This window comes from Phalacrocorax aristotelis, chromosome 18 (genome assembly GCF_949628215.1).
Source record: "Phalacrocorax aristotelis chromosome 18, bGulAri2.1, whole genome shotgun sequence".
NCBI classification, from domain to species: Eukaryota; Metazoa; Chordata; class Aves; order Suliformes; family Phalacrocoracidae; genus Phalacrocorax; species Phalacrocorax aristotelis.
Genome location: NC_134293.1, coordinates 3,049,198 through 3,066,767, shown reverse-complemented (window position 1 = coordinate 3,066,767; position 17,570 = coordinate 3,049,198). Strand labels below are relative to the sequence as shown.

Below are 17,570 nucleotides of genomic sequence, written 5' to 3'. Positions count from 1 at the left end.
AAGCAAATATTACAATTTTTTTCCTTTCAGAGGAAAAGCTACAGTCAAATTGGCACCTCAACTACTCGCTTTTTCTTAGCAATGAGTATCAACTGTTAAGAACAGAGCAAACCCCTTTTGTCATAGACAAAACCGTACAATAGGGAGAGTTTTGACTGCTGTCGATGCACACTCAAGGTCTGGCAAAACAAAAGAGGCCACCTCGATTTATCAACAGCTGTGGTTCTTTTCTGTTGGAAAAGCATGTTGTTTGTGTGTGAGACTTGAACAGAGTATTGCTGCTTTAAGGGTCGTCTGCTCCACAAGTCGTGCTACCTCGTAACTGTTAAAGGCAACCTTCATTTTCTCTCCTAACAGTAGAGGTAGCCTGAGCAGCTGGCGGGGATGTGCAGCTCAGAGCAAGGAGCTGTGGACACCTGAGCCTGCGCTCGGCTGGTGACACGGTGGAACTGCTCCTCTTGAGCTAAGCTGCACAGCAAAATGAGGCTGTTGTCAAAGCTGGTACCCACTGTTCTGTCAAATTCCTTAGTGCTTTAGTAAGTACGCTTAGCTCTGAACGTGCTCCTTCTCGTTCTCCTGCCAGCTCTTGGTGTTTGGTACTGGTAACTCTTGGGTGTGAAAGAGTTGAATGCTGCAGCTACCCAGGTCTTACTGCCGTCAGTTTTGCCTTGTAGTTTTTGGTTTTTTGGGTTTTCTTACAGCTGGGGTATGTCAGAAGCATGTCCTTCATCTCCTACCAGGAATGAGCAGTGACAGTGACATTGAATGTGACACAGAAAACGAGGAGCAGGAGGACGCCACCTCGGCCTCAGAGGGGTTTAACCATGCCTTCTCTGTCCAGTCCTCGAGCGAAGGTAGAATTGACTGTGAGCCCCCCTTCCCAACGCGCCCGCGTGCCTGCCTCAGAGCTGCTGCAGTGCAGAGCGCTGCGAAAGCAGCGATGGCTGACGGCGCTGTAGCGGTATCAAAGCTCGAGCGAGCGCCAGGAAGATGTGGAACTGCTCTCTTGGGATCCTAATTAAAATCAGATCAAAACTGAGAGGGGGAAACTCTTTCTAGCCTTGAGAAGTCAGTTTAGGTGAGTCTCCTGGGCAAGCGTCGGAAAACCCATAGCTCTAGTTCTGAATTGGAACTCCCCGTGCGGCGGATCGGCACTGTAAGTTGGCTGACTTCAGGGAGGGAACCGCTGCCTTAGACACAGATTTGCATCCTAACTGGCAGGAATGTGCTTCGAGCACTTCAGTGTCGATTCAAAAACTCATCTATTTCTCTGAAAAATGTTAACCTTCTGATGGAATTAAAAGCTGTGAGGTGACAGCTGACGTGAGGTGAGGTTGGCTTTTGGCCTGAACAAGCATCCCGCGCCACGTCAGCAGGATGGCCCAGCCACTCTGCTCGGTAATCGGAGTTTGCCGCTTTGCTGTGTGTCTGCAGCAGGCGCTAAAACCTCGCAACTCATCAGAGGAATCACAACATTGCTCATATCTGTGCTTGATTTAAAGATATCTTAAATTTAAAACCCTGTGGCAGTCTTAACTGTCAGGCATGTCACGTACCAGTGCATTGGGGATGAAGTACAACGTGGCGGGCCTTGCGGATGACGGAATGTTAACTTGCTGTGTTCCGATTGCTCATCTGGTAAAGGTTACTGTGCTTGGTTTGGTTCGTTTTCAGCCTCAGAGCGGTGCTCAGTGTTCCCAGAGGGCGACCAAGTCGGTCCTGATGATCTCGGCTTCGTTACTGGAGAAGACAGCACCAGGTAGTCGTAACTGTTTGCCTTCGCCAGCCTGTGAGGTGGCTGCAGCCCTGGGGACGCACCTTCCCCGCGCTGCCCCTCGGGCTGCAGAGAGCAGAGGCGACGCTCATCTCCTTGTGAGCAGACGGGCGGGCGTTGGCACAGCCTAACGCGCTGTGCTCTGCCGCTGGGAGACCAGCAGCGGGCAGGTGAGCCCCGGTCTGCTTCAGTGGGGCTTCCCCGCCTCCCCGGGGCCGTGCCGCTACCTACGCTTTTAAGGCAGTCTTTAGAAATGAAACGGTGCTGAGGGAGAACCGGCTGAGTTTTGCATGCTTATGTAGTTGTCAATAGAAAACTGATTGGTATTTAAGTACCTGGCATAAAATTTTGCCTGTGTGAAGCCTTAGAACTGTGCTGGGAGGTGGGTGTTCAATGAAAGCTGCCTTTCTTTGGAGCAGATAGAGCACGGGCTTGGGGCCTGAAGATCTGCTGGGGCCTGAAGACCTGCCGGCTCCTGTCCCCTGGAAGAGACAAGTTTATTCACCGGAGCTTAGTCCGAGGCTGTTGTTTATGGCTGTGCGCACACTCCATTCTGTCAGATAACCTCCTGTGGTGCTTCTACAGTCATCTTAACCCTGTTACTTGGGGCAAAAGGACCTCCGAAGGCCTTGCACTGAAGGTTGCGTTACTGCTGGCTCTGCCAGCTTCAGATGCTCTGCACAAATGTCCAAAAGGGGCTGGAGCCCTGCTCTGGGATGTGTGTCCTATTGTGTCACTGGAACAACAGCCAACGCGCGAGTGTCCTCATTTTAAAGGCTCTGAACCGATTGTGTGCCTGCCGTGTCCCGCAGGTGTGACGGGTCGGGAGTTGGGGCGAGATAGCTGGCACGGACGTTGTTCTCCTCAGCCCGTGGTGGGGACCAACCCAGCGCGTTGCCAAACTCTTTGCTGCTGCGCGTTGCATTTTGAGCTGCTAAACTACTTGTGAAGCTACGGTGAAAGCCGAGTACCTGGTTAGTGACAAAGCATGGATAACTGTAAGCGGTAGCTGTCCTTGTCTCAGCCGGCTGTCCTGACATTCACTTCTGTGTGACTGTGCCGTGGTGTCAGTGCTGTACGACTCATAGTTTAAAACTGTTTGCACTTTGTTAATAAAATGAATGTTGAAATCTGATGTGAAGTTTTAGATGTTTTACTTATTTACAGGCAAAGGGTGAGGCTGTGTTAGGGTAAGCGGTGCCCTGCTGCCGCGCTGGGCTTGTTCTTCAGCGCCGAGGTGCTGTAAGGCCTGACTGCTTATGGAAGGACTTTTTCCCACTGCACACCTGGTGCTTTTTCCCTGAATTATTCAATAAAAACCCCACAGGAACTCAAATGCTTTTCAAAGTTATGTTTGTAAAAGCCAGACCAGCTGCTTACATCTCATCTGTTCGAATTGGCATGGAGGAAGATCCCCAGCTTTCACTTTGTGCGAGCCGTCTCTGTTTCTCAGCGAAAGGGGGGAGGTGGCCTGTGACCAGCCGCGGGCTGTGGCGGGGGGGTGCGGTGCGAGGGCTTGCTGGGGTGCAGGACTGCATGTTGGTGTTACGCACCGCTCAATTAGCAGTAATGACAGCACTCTGCCTCTTTAACACTCACAGATGCTTTAGTGTTGATAAGAGGCCCAAGCTGAAGGAAGTGACTTTGATTAGCCACAGGAGCTGTGCTGGAGTTCATGTCCAGCCTTGGTGGGGACAAGAACAGAGCCAGCAGCAGACTGCTTTGCTCACCTTATGAAGAACTTATTTATACACAGCTGGTTTATAAGCAAGGGGTAGGGAAACAGGCTTGGAAGACTTAGTTGATTAAATCAGTAACTTATGCTGAGCCATAACAGCCCCTTCCCTTTCTGGATGGGAACAAGCTCAGGCTGGGGCTGTGCTGGGCCTTGGGTACCTGCAGTGGTACCGCAGGGGCTGGTGCTGAACCGTGTCTGTTTCTGTGACACCTTCCCCCAAAGGCAACCCGCTGCCACCACAGCGAGGCCACGTGACGCAGATGCTGGGTGCTGGCTTTGGTAGCTCGCAAATAAACAGACACTAAAGTGTGGTTTAAATTACTGTTTTATTAAGATATTGGTAAAACTTCAACAGTTTTTCTGTATAAACAGCTTTCATAAATAAAATAAGGATGACTAATACATGGTTATAACTAAACTCGTATGTGAACTGTAGAACAAGATTGCAAAGGGCAGTCCCAGCACTGTTAAATGATTAGCTTTAGTTTATTCACTTCATAAAGAATGTATTAGTTTCATGAACAAGGTACTACAGAAAGGTCGACAGGAGCACCCGGTGTAGCACGTGACAACACGCCTGGCTATCTACACACGTACTCGTGCAGGAGCGGAAGTGCTCGGGGTGGTCTCGGCCAGCTTCCCCCGTTCGTGTCCCAAGGTGTCTTCTAGCGCGAAGGAGAGAAAGGAGAAAAACCACCTCAGAGAATGCAACTGCCACACGCAGTCGTCGGGGCGGGCCCTAAGGGGGGTTATTTCTTAGCGGTAACGCTGGCAGGTACAGTGCGAGCACCTGATCAGCGGGGACTGCAAAAGGATATGAACGTTTAAGTCTGAGGTTGGGTTAATGCTTCATTAGTACTTATTGCACATGATACAAGGGTAGAAAGTTTTGTTCCTGTTGCAAAGAGGGTTATGAATCAAAGAAAGATTGCCCCAAATTACAGGCGTGAACAAAGCTGCAGTATCCCCTTCGATGGCTTTGTTTACGTGACTAGTGCCGGGTGAATAAATTGTGCTAAAACAGCCCCTAATTTAGACCAATCTTTCTCATTTTTCTTCCCGCAGAACATTGCCAGGGTCGGGAGGATTTAGTGAGGAGATAGTGGACCTGAACTAGAGCAGCCATGGCTATAAACCCCGAACTCGTTACGCCTCCTCTTATCTGCCCACAGAGCGACCCGAGGCGTTTCTCACTGACACAGTGTTCCAAGCACAGAGCGGAGGTTCTATGACGATGCACCACTATAAATGTGGCGTAAGTTAAAGTCTGCTTTGACATTGTCCTTCAGCGTTACGATGCAATCAAAATCAAATGCTGAATGGTTTTAACTTGCGAGGACAATGGATGGCACTTCTAGGTAAAGAAAAGTTATATACATGTGTTTCCACCCACCTTTAGTGCAAATCGAAATGGGTTAACAGCTCCCTGGTCTGGTGCTATACTGCTCTCTGCACCGCAGACGGTCCTCAGAGTTGCGCATTTAAAAAGCCTACACAGGAAACGACCGGCGTGGGGACTGAGCGAATCCCGCAGGAACTCACAGTGAAGAGCTGACGGACAAGTTTTGAGCAGCTCCAGACAAACCGCCTGGAGCCCGGTTCTCAAAACCAATGCTAATTAAAAAAAAAAAACAACAAACAAAACCCAAACTAAAAATGGTTCCGCTACCTACCTCCTAGTTCTGCAAACACGGTTAACACGTAAACTGAAACTGATGCGGGCTGTGTTAACGCGGAAAAGGGATACTTCAGCTCTTTATTGGAAAGATTAGTTACACAAATTTCACCACCACTAAGATACACAATAAAAATACAAAACACAGGTCACAGACTGAATCTCAGTATCAACAGTTAATAAATACAATTAGATACTTTGATATTAGCCTAATATTTTTACATTGTCACTGGATAGACAATCAAAGTACGAGATACAGAACACTTAGATACCGTTAGAGAGGGATTATTGCTTACGTCAGCAAGCAGCAAGTAAGGGCACAGGAGTCTGAACTGAAGAGAACTACTTCCTATCACCAGTGGCATTAAGAGAAAACACTGCATTTCACAAAGCACTGCTTTTTTTGTCTAGTGTGTAGAATCAAGAGCAGCATATATCAGACCAATAACCACTACTTTTAATATTATAGAACTTTAAAGGACTTACCTTACAAATGGTTCCTACCTACTCTATAAATATGCATTTAGTGAAGAAATGAACACTCGCTACCTATACAATGGTTTTATCTGACCACACTGGAACTACGATGGTAGATTTTTCTCCTAGCAAGATAAATGATGAGTCGCAGAATTATCATTTGTGAATCCACACCTAAAAACCTAGGTCCTCCCCACAACAGCACACGTGCAGTCCGGCGCTCTTCAACTGCTCCTGCAGACTGGGAAGAAGTTTTATCGTCCGTAGCGGTTTTTCATTCTAATTTACTCGTACAAAGAATTGCACTTACACCACCTTTCTCTCCAAAGCACGACAGTCAGCTCCGAGACGGACTTTCAATGCGTCATTATTACTGTGAATAATTTAAAACCAAGGCACCGCAGAGATGCCCCAGAGTTGCATATTTTACCGTTTCATGGTCTCTCAAATTTCCTTAGTAAATCTGACCTGGAACATACGCTGCAGCAAAAGAGAACGTTGACAACAGCTAAGGCTTAATAAGATGACAGATAAGAGCCAATGATCCCGTAAGAGTTAAAAAAAGAAAAGTGTGAAAAAGATCGAAGGAATCTAAAGCCACACTCCAGCTCCCGGTTACTCATGAAGCTTTTGCTGTTCATCAGATTGCTTTTAAAATAGTGCATCAAAGATAGAAGAAGCGGAAATTGGCAGAATTCAACCCTTGCCATCTCGTCGTGTTGAATCATCTCCTGACTACTTCACGTTAAAATACTTCGCAAGTTCTGGCTAAATACTAATGCTGTCATTAAACGGTTACTGCTAAAATGATACGAATCGTACAGTAACACCTGTGAACGCTTTCTTTATTCATACTCTTCCAAATGTCTTGCTGTAACAAAGACTAGTGACAGGGCGTGTGTTTAGTGGAGCTGATGGGAATCGTCTGCTTATGTACATCCCAATTAACGGCTCCCCTGAGGGTTTAACGTCACCTCGAGAGCAGGGAAGAGCTGGTGGGTGCTGTTTGTTTCAAGGGCAACCAACGTTCCTCACGTTCCTGTCTGAACCCAGGTTTAACCGAAGCAGAGCTCTGGCCTGGCAGTGAGTTTTACCCCCTCTGCTCGACCCCGAGCACGGCCCCTGCTCATCTGCATCCATGGCATTTCTGTTCGCTTTGGACTGCGCCGCCAGCCCTTCCTACACGCGCAGCAGTACTGCGCCTCGCAGACGCAGCATCCTACCGTCCTCCGTGCTGCAGCTTTCTATTAAATTATGCCTTTGCCACCTAGAAGTCATTACCGAAACCAAACAGCTCATCACATTGCTCGTTATCTCTCGCAAGCAGTGCTCTGCGTTGCCTGGTCGAGTGACAGTAGTGTTGTACGGAACATCTCCACAGACTGGTTTAAGACCTGAGATGAAGTTACGGTGGAAAGAGGTTGGCTCAAAGCATTAAGCACAATCATGTTTGATTAAAACTAATTGAGAACAGCTTCCTAAACCGACAAAACAAGAGAAATGCCACTAAAAGCACCAGAAAGATACTAAATTCCCTACACTGCACCTCTAGCCATAGGAAATAATTTTTTTAAAAACTACAAAAAAGTTTTCTTCATATTCCACGTTTGATGTTACATGAAAAAAAATCGGTAAATGATGAGTCTGTACCTCAATCGGAGTCTGAGAACAGAGTAGCAGGAGCTTAGTTTGTCCATTCCGAAGTTACCTGGTAAAACCCTGTATGGCTTTTAGTCTTTTACCTGCAAAAGTGGATGTCGTTGTCTAATTCATCTTAATGCTTGCCTGAACTAAACAGAAAGCAGAACACAAAACCCCCACACCTTGACTTCTACAGAAACTTCCCCCCCCACTCTATAAAAATTTGGCAGTTCTAAACCAGAATCTTCCTTTACATATTGCTCCGCAGACGCCCCTCAGGCAGGTTCACCTCTCCGTGTTGTTACGGGCCGTTCCCTAACTGTGTCTGTTCACGTGAACCAGCTGTTCGGCTTTCACGGGTGAGTGTGGCTGGATACTTGTGTGTGCAGGTGGGCGGGTGGCTGCGGCATTGCTCGGGGTGGCACCACCAGCAAACTTTATTGAGATTGAAACAACTACATTTGTTAATTCCTAGAACTATTTACACATGGTTTGAGCTCTGCGGGGGACTGGAGTACAGTTCTGAAATGCCCACCTTTTTTCGCTGTCTGATGATGCCAGTTTTATTTTGGGAATGTCTATTTTGGGAGTCTGACGGGGGAACACGAGGGAGATGGTTACATTTTACAGCATTGATGAAGGGATGAATCTGGTATACAATTACTTTGTCTTCGCATCAAAAACATGCTCTCGCTGTAGGCGCTATGACTAGCCAGCCTCCGCCACGGGGAGTGTCTTACCGACAACCTCGTGCTACCACGGCTCCGGACCGGTAAGGGCAGACTCAATCCTTCTGTGTGGGAAGGCTCACGAGCCAAGAGTGGCGTGTGAAACTTTGGTTTGAGCCTGGCTCCTCGTCGCCGCTTCCCGTTACAGAGCCGGAAGTGAAAGATCGCAGCTCGTTTCCCCAGGGATTTGAACAGTTCATCTTCCAGCCCAAAGACGACGGGGGATAAACCCGTCACCCTGTAGATGCTCTGCCCTGCAGCACCCAAACTAAGAGGAGCATCGTGCTCCCTGGGATCGCTCTGTCCACAGATCGACGCTGCGGTGCGCTCTGGTGATTCCTCCTTCGCTGCTAAGCCGGTGATCGAATTCGCGCTCTTTGGTATGCCAGGACTAAACGCTTGAATTGGTGGCAGACATTTGGCACTCTGAGGTGTACTGGTTTCTGGTTTTGTCAGGTCTAAATAGCCTTGATCGTCAAACAGGTTAATGCTGGACCCTATGCTTAAGCTAGTTCTGTCGGTGAAGGAATCCACTCGTCCGTCATAGCCTAGGTCTGCAGGTGCTGAGCACTGGTGCTGGGGCCACGGTCGTTTGCAGTCTCCGTGGTTCTCCTTATCTTCCCCGCCGTCTTCTTGCCCACCTTGAAAAGAGTTCTCTGTCCAGTCCGACTCCTCGCTAACATTGACTGCTGCGTTCATGTCCCTGAGAAATACCACAATGACAGTAATGTTGTCACTGGAACCGGCATCCCGAGCAGATGCCACTAATTTATGTGCTACCATGCTGCTGTCGCCGTTATTCTCCTTTAGATGGTCAGCCACCACTTTGACTGCCTCATCGGGGTTGACTGTGTCATAGAAGCCATCGCAGGCTAAAATGAGGTAGTCTTCAGAGCCATCTAGTACAGTGGAGGCAGAGTCTGCATCCCCACAGATATATGGCTTGTGCTCGGCATCCCCTGTGGAAAAACAACACATCCACGAGACCGTGGGTTTGCAGTCGCAGCGCCTGGAAGCCCTCTTATTAACATAGCGTGGAGCCAATGACTCTTACCCCACGTTAAATTATTGGGAAATGATTCCCTCAAAATGTAGAGGGAAAAAACAGAGGTCATCGCTCACAGGTCTATCCTTAAGTGCATTTCAAACTTCGATCGCTAGAAAATTAAAGTTTTAATTCAAAGAAAAGCAAGTCTGAAAAAGGAATTAAAGCCCATCCTTACCAATAGCTCTGGAGACTGACAGGCTCCCGTTCACCCTCCAGGCTCCAAACCAGACCACGCAGCCACCAAGTGCCTCGATGCGCTTCTTCTCATCCTAAAGAGCAAGGCAACACAAGAGCTGCTTGGACAGAGCGCTTCGTACTGCCACCACTCTCTGAACACTTCCATAAATATCTGGTGTTTCCACAAGCGCGGTGTGGTGGAGGCTGCAGGCCCCCCCAGCTGAGAACCAAGGGTTTGCATACAAATCCATACCTGCTTCCAAACAAAGCAGGATAACCGGAACACACTCTGCCGCTCCGAGAGACGTTGGCAGGGCAATGCTCAGTGTCCCAGGACCCCGCATAAAGCCGACACCTGTCAGCTTCTCTGGTAAACGCTGCCCGGGTGTATTGAAAACAGGCCGTTCTCACCTCTCGATCTGGTTTGTGGGGTTTCATCAGTTCCACAGCTTGGCCTCTCCTCACGAGCATAACCTGGGAGTCCCCGAGCCAAGCCACATGCAGCATATTTCCTCGGATGAAAGTCACCACCCCAGTGGTTCCACAACGCAGGCTCTGGACAGGGTGGAAAAACAATGCCCCCCGTTTTAAATAAGCCAGTAAGAACCATTTCAAAGCATTTTCCTGCTTAACCGGAGGACAGAACGTGTTGATGTTCCAATAGGCAGCCTGTTCCCGGGGAGGAAGAGGCAGTGCTTTCCTCACTGCCACGACTGTTCAGTAACAGCCCCGCAGAGCCAGCCCTGCTGAATGAAGCGATCGATTCTGCCCTGTGACTTCCCCTGCACTGGAATCACGTTTCAGAAGCCAGGCTCTGCTCGTGATCTGCCGTGCTACTGTTTTAGGTGACTTCCTGTACCTGTCTCCTATCTGTTGATAGAAACACGTGCGTGTTAATGAACTTCGAGGGAGGTTTATTTGTAAGCATCTTGAGTTCCCTGCACTTAACTCAGCCCTTGCATAAGTTTAGGCCTACGAGTCAGTTATCTGTTTATTCTTGCTTTCTAGAGCTAAGAAAAACATATGCTGTAGAGATGAGGAAAAAAAACCCACCCCAAGGACTAAACCTAGTTAGCACGCCAACTTAAGAATAGCAGCAGCATCCTTCTAAATGAACTGGATGTTGTGAGAAGTGGAGGCTGACGTCTTTATGGAACATGAAGAAGCCCACCAGTGGGCACCGGCTCTAGGGACTGGGCATGGACAGCTCTGTGCCAACCCCTGGCCTTGTGCTCAGCACAGCACCTGGAGCACCCCCGCCAACAAAGACAGCATTTATAGATTAATGCTTTCAGAGTCAAGCCCAGGGAACTCAGTCACCTCTCTGGCGGCCTTCTGGACAAAGCGCTCGTCGGTCACCCGGAAAGCTCGGCACAGTGCCTCCGCTGGGTCATGCTGAAACATCTCCTGATGGACCATGTTCACGTGGAGGTGGATGGAGGCATAGATGGCAGCATCCACTCCCCCGTGACCATCAAACACTGCAAAATACGCTTGCTCTTCCTGGTCCTGTCAATGGAAACACATTGAGAAAACAACTCAGGAGAAAGTATGCAAACAGCTAATAGGATTGTCTTAAAACTTTTGAACTTGAGCATTTTGGTGTCCTTATTAAGTTGCGCTTAGAGGCGGCAGAGCCTGCACTGGAAAAATAAACCACTCGGACCATCTTCACTTGCGTCAGTGGGAATTTCCACCTTATTGCTGATGAACTTGACCTGCAAACTGCAAGAGGTGTCCTGCAAGAATCACCCGTGTCGCTCTCTCAGTGCTCCTTATGGCCCATTTGTTACAACTCAGTCACTCAACTCAAATAGAAAGTGCCATTCTCATCAAATTGTGCAGGAGCTTTTGTGACTGCAAAAACCACAGAGAGAGAAGAACATCCAATACAGTTTGCATGAAGTCTACATCAAGACTGGAATCCACCTGGGATAAAACGCCAGAACAGATAAAAAGTGAAGCCAGGCAGCCTTTGCTTTCGTTCTTGTTTTTTCTTTTTTTTTAAATCTAATCCGTATCACTTAGATGCCTGCTCTTCAAAAAAAACCAGTATGTACTCTCTCATCAGATAATTGTGATTACAGTCACAAATCAAATACAGCAAAATCACTCGTCTTCAAGTCAGTTTCCTCAGCTTCCCCTTATCTGTTCAGAGAAACAATGTTGTACCAAGAGACATCAGCTCCTGTGCCTATTCATACGTAGAACACACCAACCCGCTGTCAGTGCCAATTCAACCTTGACAGCCATCTCAATGACTAGAATATTTGTACATTGTAATTTTTAAGTAATGGGCTCCCAACACAAATTGGAATAAGAAAGCTGACAATTGACAGGCAAAGGAAACATCTGCCTCTGTTTGCATTAATATCATTTAAAGGCAAGAATGTGGATGGGGCAGAAGATGGTTATTAAAGTGACAGGATGCAAGAAAGAATCAATTATGCAGCAATCTGATCCTAAAGGTAAGATTCTTGCCACTTTCTTCCATTTGCCACTCTACGGTGTCCAGTGCTGTATCTGCAGGAAGAGCAAGCATGAGTGACCGACGGCCACATAAAGAAATTGATGGAGGGAAGTCTGGCCCCAGTTCCACCAAACTCCTCATGTTGCTAGACACTTGCGTGAGCTGCACCCCATCCTCCTGTAAGTCTTGTGTTTTGTGTTTGGTTTTTTTTTATTATTTTCTTTCCTTATTCTTGCTTTTGGCTTCTTCCTCCCAAGAGGAAGAGTTGAAAAGCAGTACAGACCCACCCCAGTAGACAACCGCCGTCGGGGATGACGTGTAAGCTGAACCACTTCCTCATTCCCGTTGGCAATCCTCTTCTACACCTGGGCCTCTTCAGCCAAAGAGAGGCTCCTGCCTTGATCTATCACATGGTACTACAACGCGTCAGTTGCCTCTCACAAAAGCAGGGCTGCTTTCTGCACGATGGCAGGTCAGTCCTTCAGCCACTGCCTGACATCAGGATGGGCCAGGTACAAACTTACTTTAGTTAGATGACATTTCACCAGAAGTCTGTGAAAATTGCTCTTCTATTCCATATACCCTGCGCAGAAACTGCCTGTCATACTGCCACTATGGTTACAGAATATCACCTTGTCATGGTTTTAGCTAAAACCATGACACAACTGAACTACCTTAAGACCAGGTTTGTCTCTTGACCATCAATCCTCCCCAGGTTCCTCACAGGAAGGTCTTTGTATTCACAGTAGAAGACTACCTCGTTTCCCCGAGAATGGAGAATGTATTTAGCATATGCATTTCTCATCCCCATGATCTCTTTTTACCTCAAGGTTGAAGAGCATGTTGAAGTCGGGGATGCAGACGTGCTTGTCTTCCATCTTCCTGCGCATATTCTTGATGGCATGGATGGATGTCTCGTAGTAGCGGTGGGGTTTCGGCTGGAGTGGAAAGTCTTTCACCCAGTTGCTGCAGATCTCATGCAGTTTGCTAAAAACTAAGCGGGCTAGCTTCACTGTCTCGATCTCTGGGGAAGGCAAAAACCACAAATGAAAGGCTGAGAGTGTTATTAAGTGAGAGTTTTTTTCTTGCATACATTACAAAGATGAAATAAAACCATTTTAGCCAAGCAGTTGAAATGGATGTCAGCAGGGAAATTCTGGGCTCTGATGCATAAAAAGAGGAAGCCAAACTCACCATAATCAGCATTCATCAGTAAGCAGCTCATTGTTTGTTGGTCTTTTTAACTTAAACATTCCCCCGTGCCTTTGGGGAACTCATTTGCAGCATCAGAAAAAAGAAGAGCAAGTACGTTTCCCTCAGCATTTGTTCCCGTGTGGCTCTGCACAGGGTGGTGCAGCTGGGCCACGGCGGCTCCGATAGGGACTTCATCATGGCAGACAGCATCACATATGAAAACTACAATCCATTACAGTGACATATTGGTTCTAGACTGAATGATCTATTCTGAGCACAACCTCACTGCAGAACTGAGGCAAGACAGTGCAAATAACCTACAGGAATTAATAGCGTTATTTTTAGGTGTTTTGGCGGCGTACATGTCCCCCAGTGTACACATCCAGGTACCTTCTTTGTTTCACAGCATTATTTCCAGATTCCTGACTTAGACGGCATGTCAGAGAAATCTGCATGAGCAAATGAGAAAACCATAAAGGTCTCAAATTTAAGACGCTGCTGAACTGTCACTCCTGAGAAATGGTAAAACTCAGGCACTTGGCAATTGTTCTGAAGTTCAGGGGTGGAGAAGAGGAAGTAAGAATCAGTGCTGAACACATCAAAATATCCTTGTTCATGATCATTCACCAAAGCCAGAGATCTTGAAAGCCAAACAGCAGCAACCCATGAGCATCAATCGTTCCTGGAGGAGGAACGGCCCGAATACAGGGAGCAGAAGGGAGGGTTACAGCACCTCTCAGTTCACAGAAATTCTGCAAAGAACCTAAAAGCAGCATTTACTAATTTCTGTACTAGGTCTACACAAGATGTGGGCTACAGTGATCAGGGGGCCAAGATCCTTAGGAGCGTGATATATTCCCAGCTCTGCTGATTGTGAGTTGGTTCAATCTTGATCTGCAAGAGCATCCATTAAGCTGGAAATAAGCTCTAAACATAATCAGAAGCAGCCCTCAATTCCTGATCACACAGCTTTAAAATCAGGTGGTGGAAATCAGATGATCGGGTCATCCCACCACTGCCATAGCAATGGGTACCGTTTTCCCCACAACACTTAACACTTGTGCCACCAGAAGTCTCTTACTGGGTAATACATTTAAGATACATTAAAATATATTTAAAGAGGGAACACGTACAGCCTGACAAGTCCAAATTATATTTTCCAGGAGTGAACCCCACAGACTCGCTCTTCCGTTTTTCCCAGAGGGCACGTACGAAGGGGAACGTTGTACGTTTCAGTGTCACGTGGCTGTTACACTTCAGAGCGTCACTCTGAAGGAGGAATGGAGTAAAGCCATTGGCTGTGCTGAGACACTGAACACCCTTCCCCAGCAGGGAGTACGTGTAGTGTCAGCATCATCAATAATTGCTCTTGAGATTAAAACAGAAGAAAGGCCCCCAACAGCCAAACCACCCCCTCACAGCTGTAAATTACTCATCAATTGTTAATGCTGCAGCGCTGAGCCAGAGCTGACTCAGCTGTCATTGTGGTTGTGTCACGCAGAATTTCATTTCCCTCCTGCTGCTCCAAAATCCCCAGGGTTGGAAGTAGTGATTAATTGTACCACAGTTAGTGGGAAATCCAGCTCAGGCATTATTGTTCCCAAAGACAACTGACTTCCCTTAGGGCAAAACCAGGGTAGAACGAACGCCAGTAATCAGAATCTGCTTCTTAGTACCTAAATTTTAAGACCTTTCTTGAGAATGTGGACGGTGAGACAACAGGGACCAGTACCCGGGTTTGTAGACGTCATCAAGCCAATCACCAAGGTTTTCCTTTATCTAAGGACTCCAGTTTCTGACTAGTCAATGACCTTTTTGTGTCTTGGTTACAGTAAACTCATCTCCTAGTACCTGGAAAGACTCGGCAGTGGCACTTCCCAGTTTGCTTTGTGAAGTCTGCTGGATATTTTAGGTACTTCCACCATGTAACGCAGTCCTACTATCCTTCCTCCTTTGGTGGTTCGTGAACAATGCTGAACCCCCACGTGAACGTCTTCCTCCGTGAAAAAGAGAACTAAACGTTCTTAACCTGACCTTCCAAAAAGGAAATCAAACGTCTTTCAGTTCTCATGGAAGCTCTGTCGCTCCTCTCCAGTTTAACTGGAAGAGAAGAATCCGTCACGGCCAATGACTCTCAGATTCTGTTCTTGATATCCAAAGACACATGGTCACCCTGAACATATCAGGCCTGTATTCTTGCATTCCTGCATTCGTGGGCTCAAAACAATGATTCTTCCTTTAAAATTAGCATTCTCCTTTCATGAAGCTTCTCATTTCCTTTCCACCAGCACACCAGTAACTGCTTTTACCAGTCCTAAGCATGCAATATGATTCGTCCTGTTGCGCTGCTCAGACAGAAACGTGTCACGAAGGAAATTTGGAATAGTTTTTTTCTTCTAGTGAATTCAAACTTGAGACAAATCAGGTAAGTGTCTCCTTGTATTATACAGAGTAAAAATCTTTCTGGGTTCATAAGAAGAACTGGCATAGAACTGGATATTAAAACCAGCCAGCTAAATTCAGCTTGGTTTTGCCTTCTGCATCATCCAGACATCATTAGGATAAACAGTGAACTCCGAGCACACAACTTTAAGATGTAGGAAGCCCAGATTCATCACCTGCTATGGCTCCCTTTGTTCTCTTTCAAAGCATGAAAGTCTCCCTGTACGGTACCAGTTGGGGCATTCATCAGCCGCAGCTCTCTGAGTAACTAGCCCAGGTTTCTCAAAGGACTCCTACTAAGAAAGTTAGCTAGAATGGAGTTACTGACCTTTCGCAATGAAATCTCCTTCGGTCCTGCATGAACCCCCCTAGTTTTGTTACATTTTTGTTAGCCAAACCTTGCATCACTCGAGCTAATGCTCTATTTTGAAAATTATCATTTATGGTATTTGAAATGGCAGTATTCTTACAAAACCATTGCTTTACTACAGTCCAGCAGATGTTCTCTTGCTTCCTCTCCCCTTTATTGTCATATTTTAACATTTTACATTGCGTCTGTAAAGGTATATTTTATTTTCAAGCACCTTCATTACAACAATTCGCCTCAACATAGCGCATCTGGAGTCTCATGTTTTTAGTGCCCGGTGTAGCCCGTACGCGTTTCAAGCTATGTTTGCCTCTGTGTATTATGGGTTCAGATATATTTAAATGGCAATTTCTGTAGGTGCGAGGGGTTTGTGGTTTGGTTTGGTTTGGTTTTTCTTTTCCTTTTTTGTTGAACTCTTTAGATATTCTGCGTGGAGGCTTAGTCAACATTTCCTTGGAGACTGTCAAATATTTATGCAAGTCTCAGAGATTTAAATTTGAAATTAATGAAGGCTGCTCAGCCAGAACAATGACAAATCTATTCCATTTACCTGCTCAGCAGGAGGAGGCAGCAATACCTACAAAAAGGGAACCCACAGCATGCTTTTCTCTTTCGCAGCTTTCCAAAGGCCTCTAAGAAATACAGCAAAATCTTCCTTTTTGAAGAGTCCCATTTATATATCCCACTCATCCCCGGAACTATTTACTTATTTTTTTATCCAAAAAGGAGGGAACGGACAAAATGGTTTGGTGACCGTATTTTGAAGATCAAATGACAGAATTCCTCTCAATACACATGAGAAACATTGTTCTTCGTTGTAATGAGCACCCGAGAAAGTTTTTAAAGGTTATTTAGGGTCAGCAGAATCCTGGAATGATTTAGGGTGCATGGCTTTGTGCTGGATGCTGCAAAAATCTTGTTAGCTGAGACAGATAAACAGAGAAAAGGAAATGTTCCTTTTAAACGTAGAATATCTTTATACTATCCTTTGCTAAACCAAAACAAAAAAAGAATTAAAAGCCATAGTAAAAACTATACTGACTGAAATAAATCAGAATTAAATTATTTCTTCCCACACGCATTTGCCTTTGCTCTAAGGATGAAGGAGGACAACTGGCATGTGCCAGCAAGCGGCAGGACCGCAGAAGGTGCACTTAAAAGAAAGGAGTGATTTCCACCTGGTCTTAAGGAGCAAAAATTTTATAAAAGACTCAAGTACAACCAGAGAAAAGCATTTAAAAATAGAGAAAGAATTCAATAGTAAAATTTGAAACTAGACAAAATTCAAAGATGAGAAAGCTTTGACTAAGAAATTAGCCACTAGCTCGATCAGGAGTGGTGGTGAATTCTCAGTTAATCTTTTTATGTCAACAGGGGATATTCCTTTACAAGGAATCTAGTCCAATGTCATTTAGCGAGCTGGTAGGAGGAACTGATTTGAGGAAAATCTAGTGCCATTCAAGTGGTCAGACTACACGGATCACTGAAGGCAACGGTGCCTTTGAAAATCTATGAATTATCTGCAAAGTGTTCCAGTATACAGTGTAAATGATAGATCCACGGCACATAAAACTGTACATTGTCATGCACAGATGTACTTACGTATGATCCCATCCGCGTTGTCCACATGCTTTGGTAAGTAGTGTGCCGAAAGGTCGCTCTGAAGGACTTCATCTGAAGTTGCTCTAGCTAAAGCAGCAGCCAAAAATGAAGGGCAATTACTGGAAAAGAAAAAATACAAAACACAAACCCACAAAAAGATATTTTCATCTGATTTAGCAAGGTAATTTGCAGTCAGGGAAATACGTAACAATACTTTTCTATAAACAAACAGGAATT

At 46.3% G+C, this 17,570-nt stretch overlaps 2 protein-coding genes across 6 annotated transcripts in view; one reads left to right on the top strand and one right to left on the bottom strand.

Annotated features, from left to right (window-relative positions):
* TRIM37 (tripartite motif containing 37) overlaps window positions 1-2,909 on the top strand; it is a 30,471-nt gene extending 27,562 nt beyond the window's left edge. Inside the window, exons 23-25 of one of the 5 annotated variants that reach the window (XM_075112887.1) lie at window positions 741-854; window positions 1,675-1,759; window positions 2,194-2,909. In XM_075112887.1, the coding sequence (XP_074968988.1) occupies window positions 741-854; window positions 1,675-1,759; window positions 2,194-2,197 (203 nt within the window). In that variant the 3' untranslated portion in view covers window positions 2,198-2,909. Of the gene's footprint in view, window positions 1-674; window positions 855-1,674; window positions 1,764-2,193 lie in introns of those variants that run through there. The other 4 variants (XM_075112886.1, XM_075112884.1, XM_075112888.1 and 1 more) reach the window with 4 other exon arrangements.
* A 910-nt stretch (window positions 2,910-3,819) lies between these two features.
* PPM1E (protein phosphatase, Mg2+/Mn2+ dependent 1E) overlaps window positions 3,820-17,570 on the bottom strand; it is a 72,441-nt gene continuing 58,690 nt past the window's right edge. Inside the window, exons 2-7 of the mRNA XM_075112825.1 lie at window positions 17,334-17,452; window positions 12,553-12,752; window positions 10,579-10,767; window positions 9,670-9,813; window positions 9,257-9,350; window positions 3,820-8,992 (exon numbers count right to left, since the gene is read on the bottom strand). Of these exons, the coding sequence (XP_074968926.1) occupies window positions 7,923-8,992; window positions 9,257-9,350; window positions 9,670-9,813; window positions 10,579-10,767; window positions 12,553-12,752; window positions 17,334-17,452 (1,816 nt within the window). The 3' untranslated portion in view covers window positions 3,820-7,922. The remainder of the gene's footprint in view (window positions 8,993-9,256; window positions 9,351-9,669; window positions 9,814-10,578; window positions 10,768-12,552; window positions 12,753-17,333; window positions 17,453-17,570) is intronic.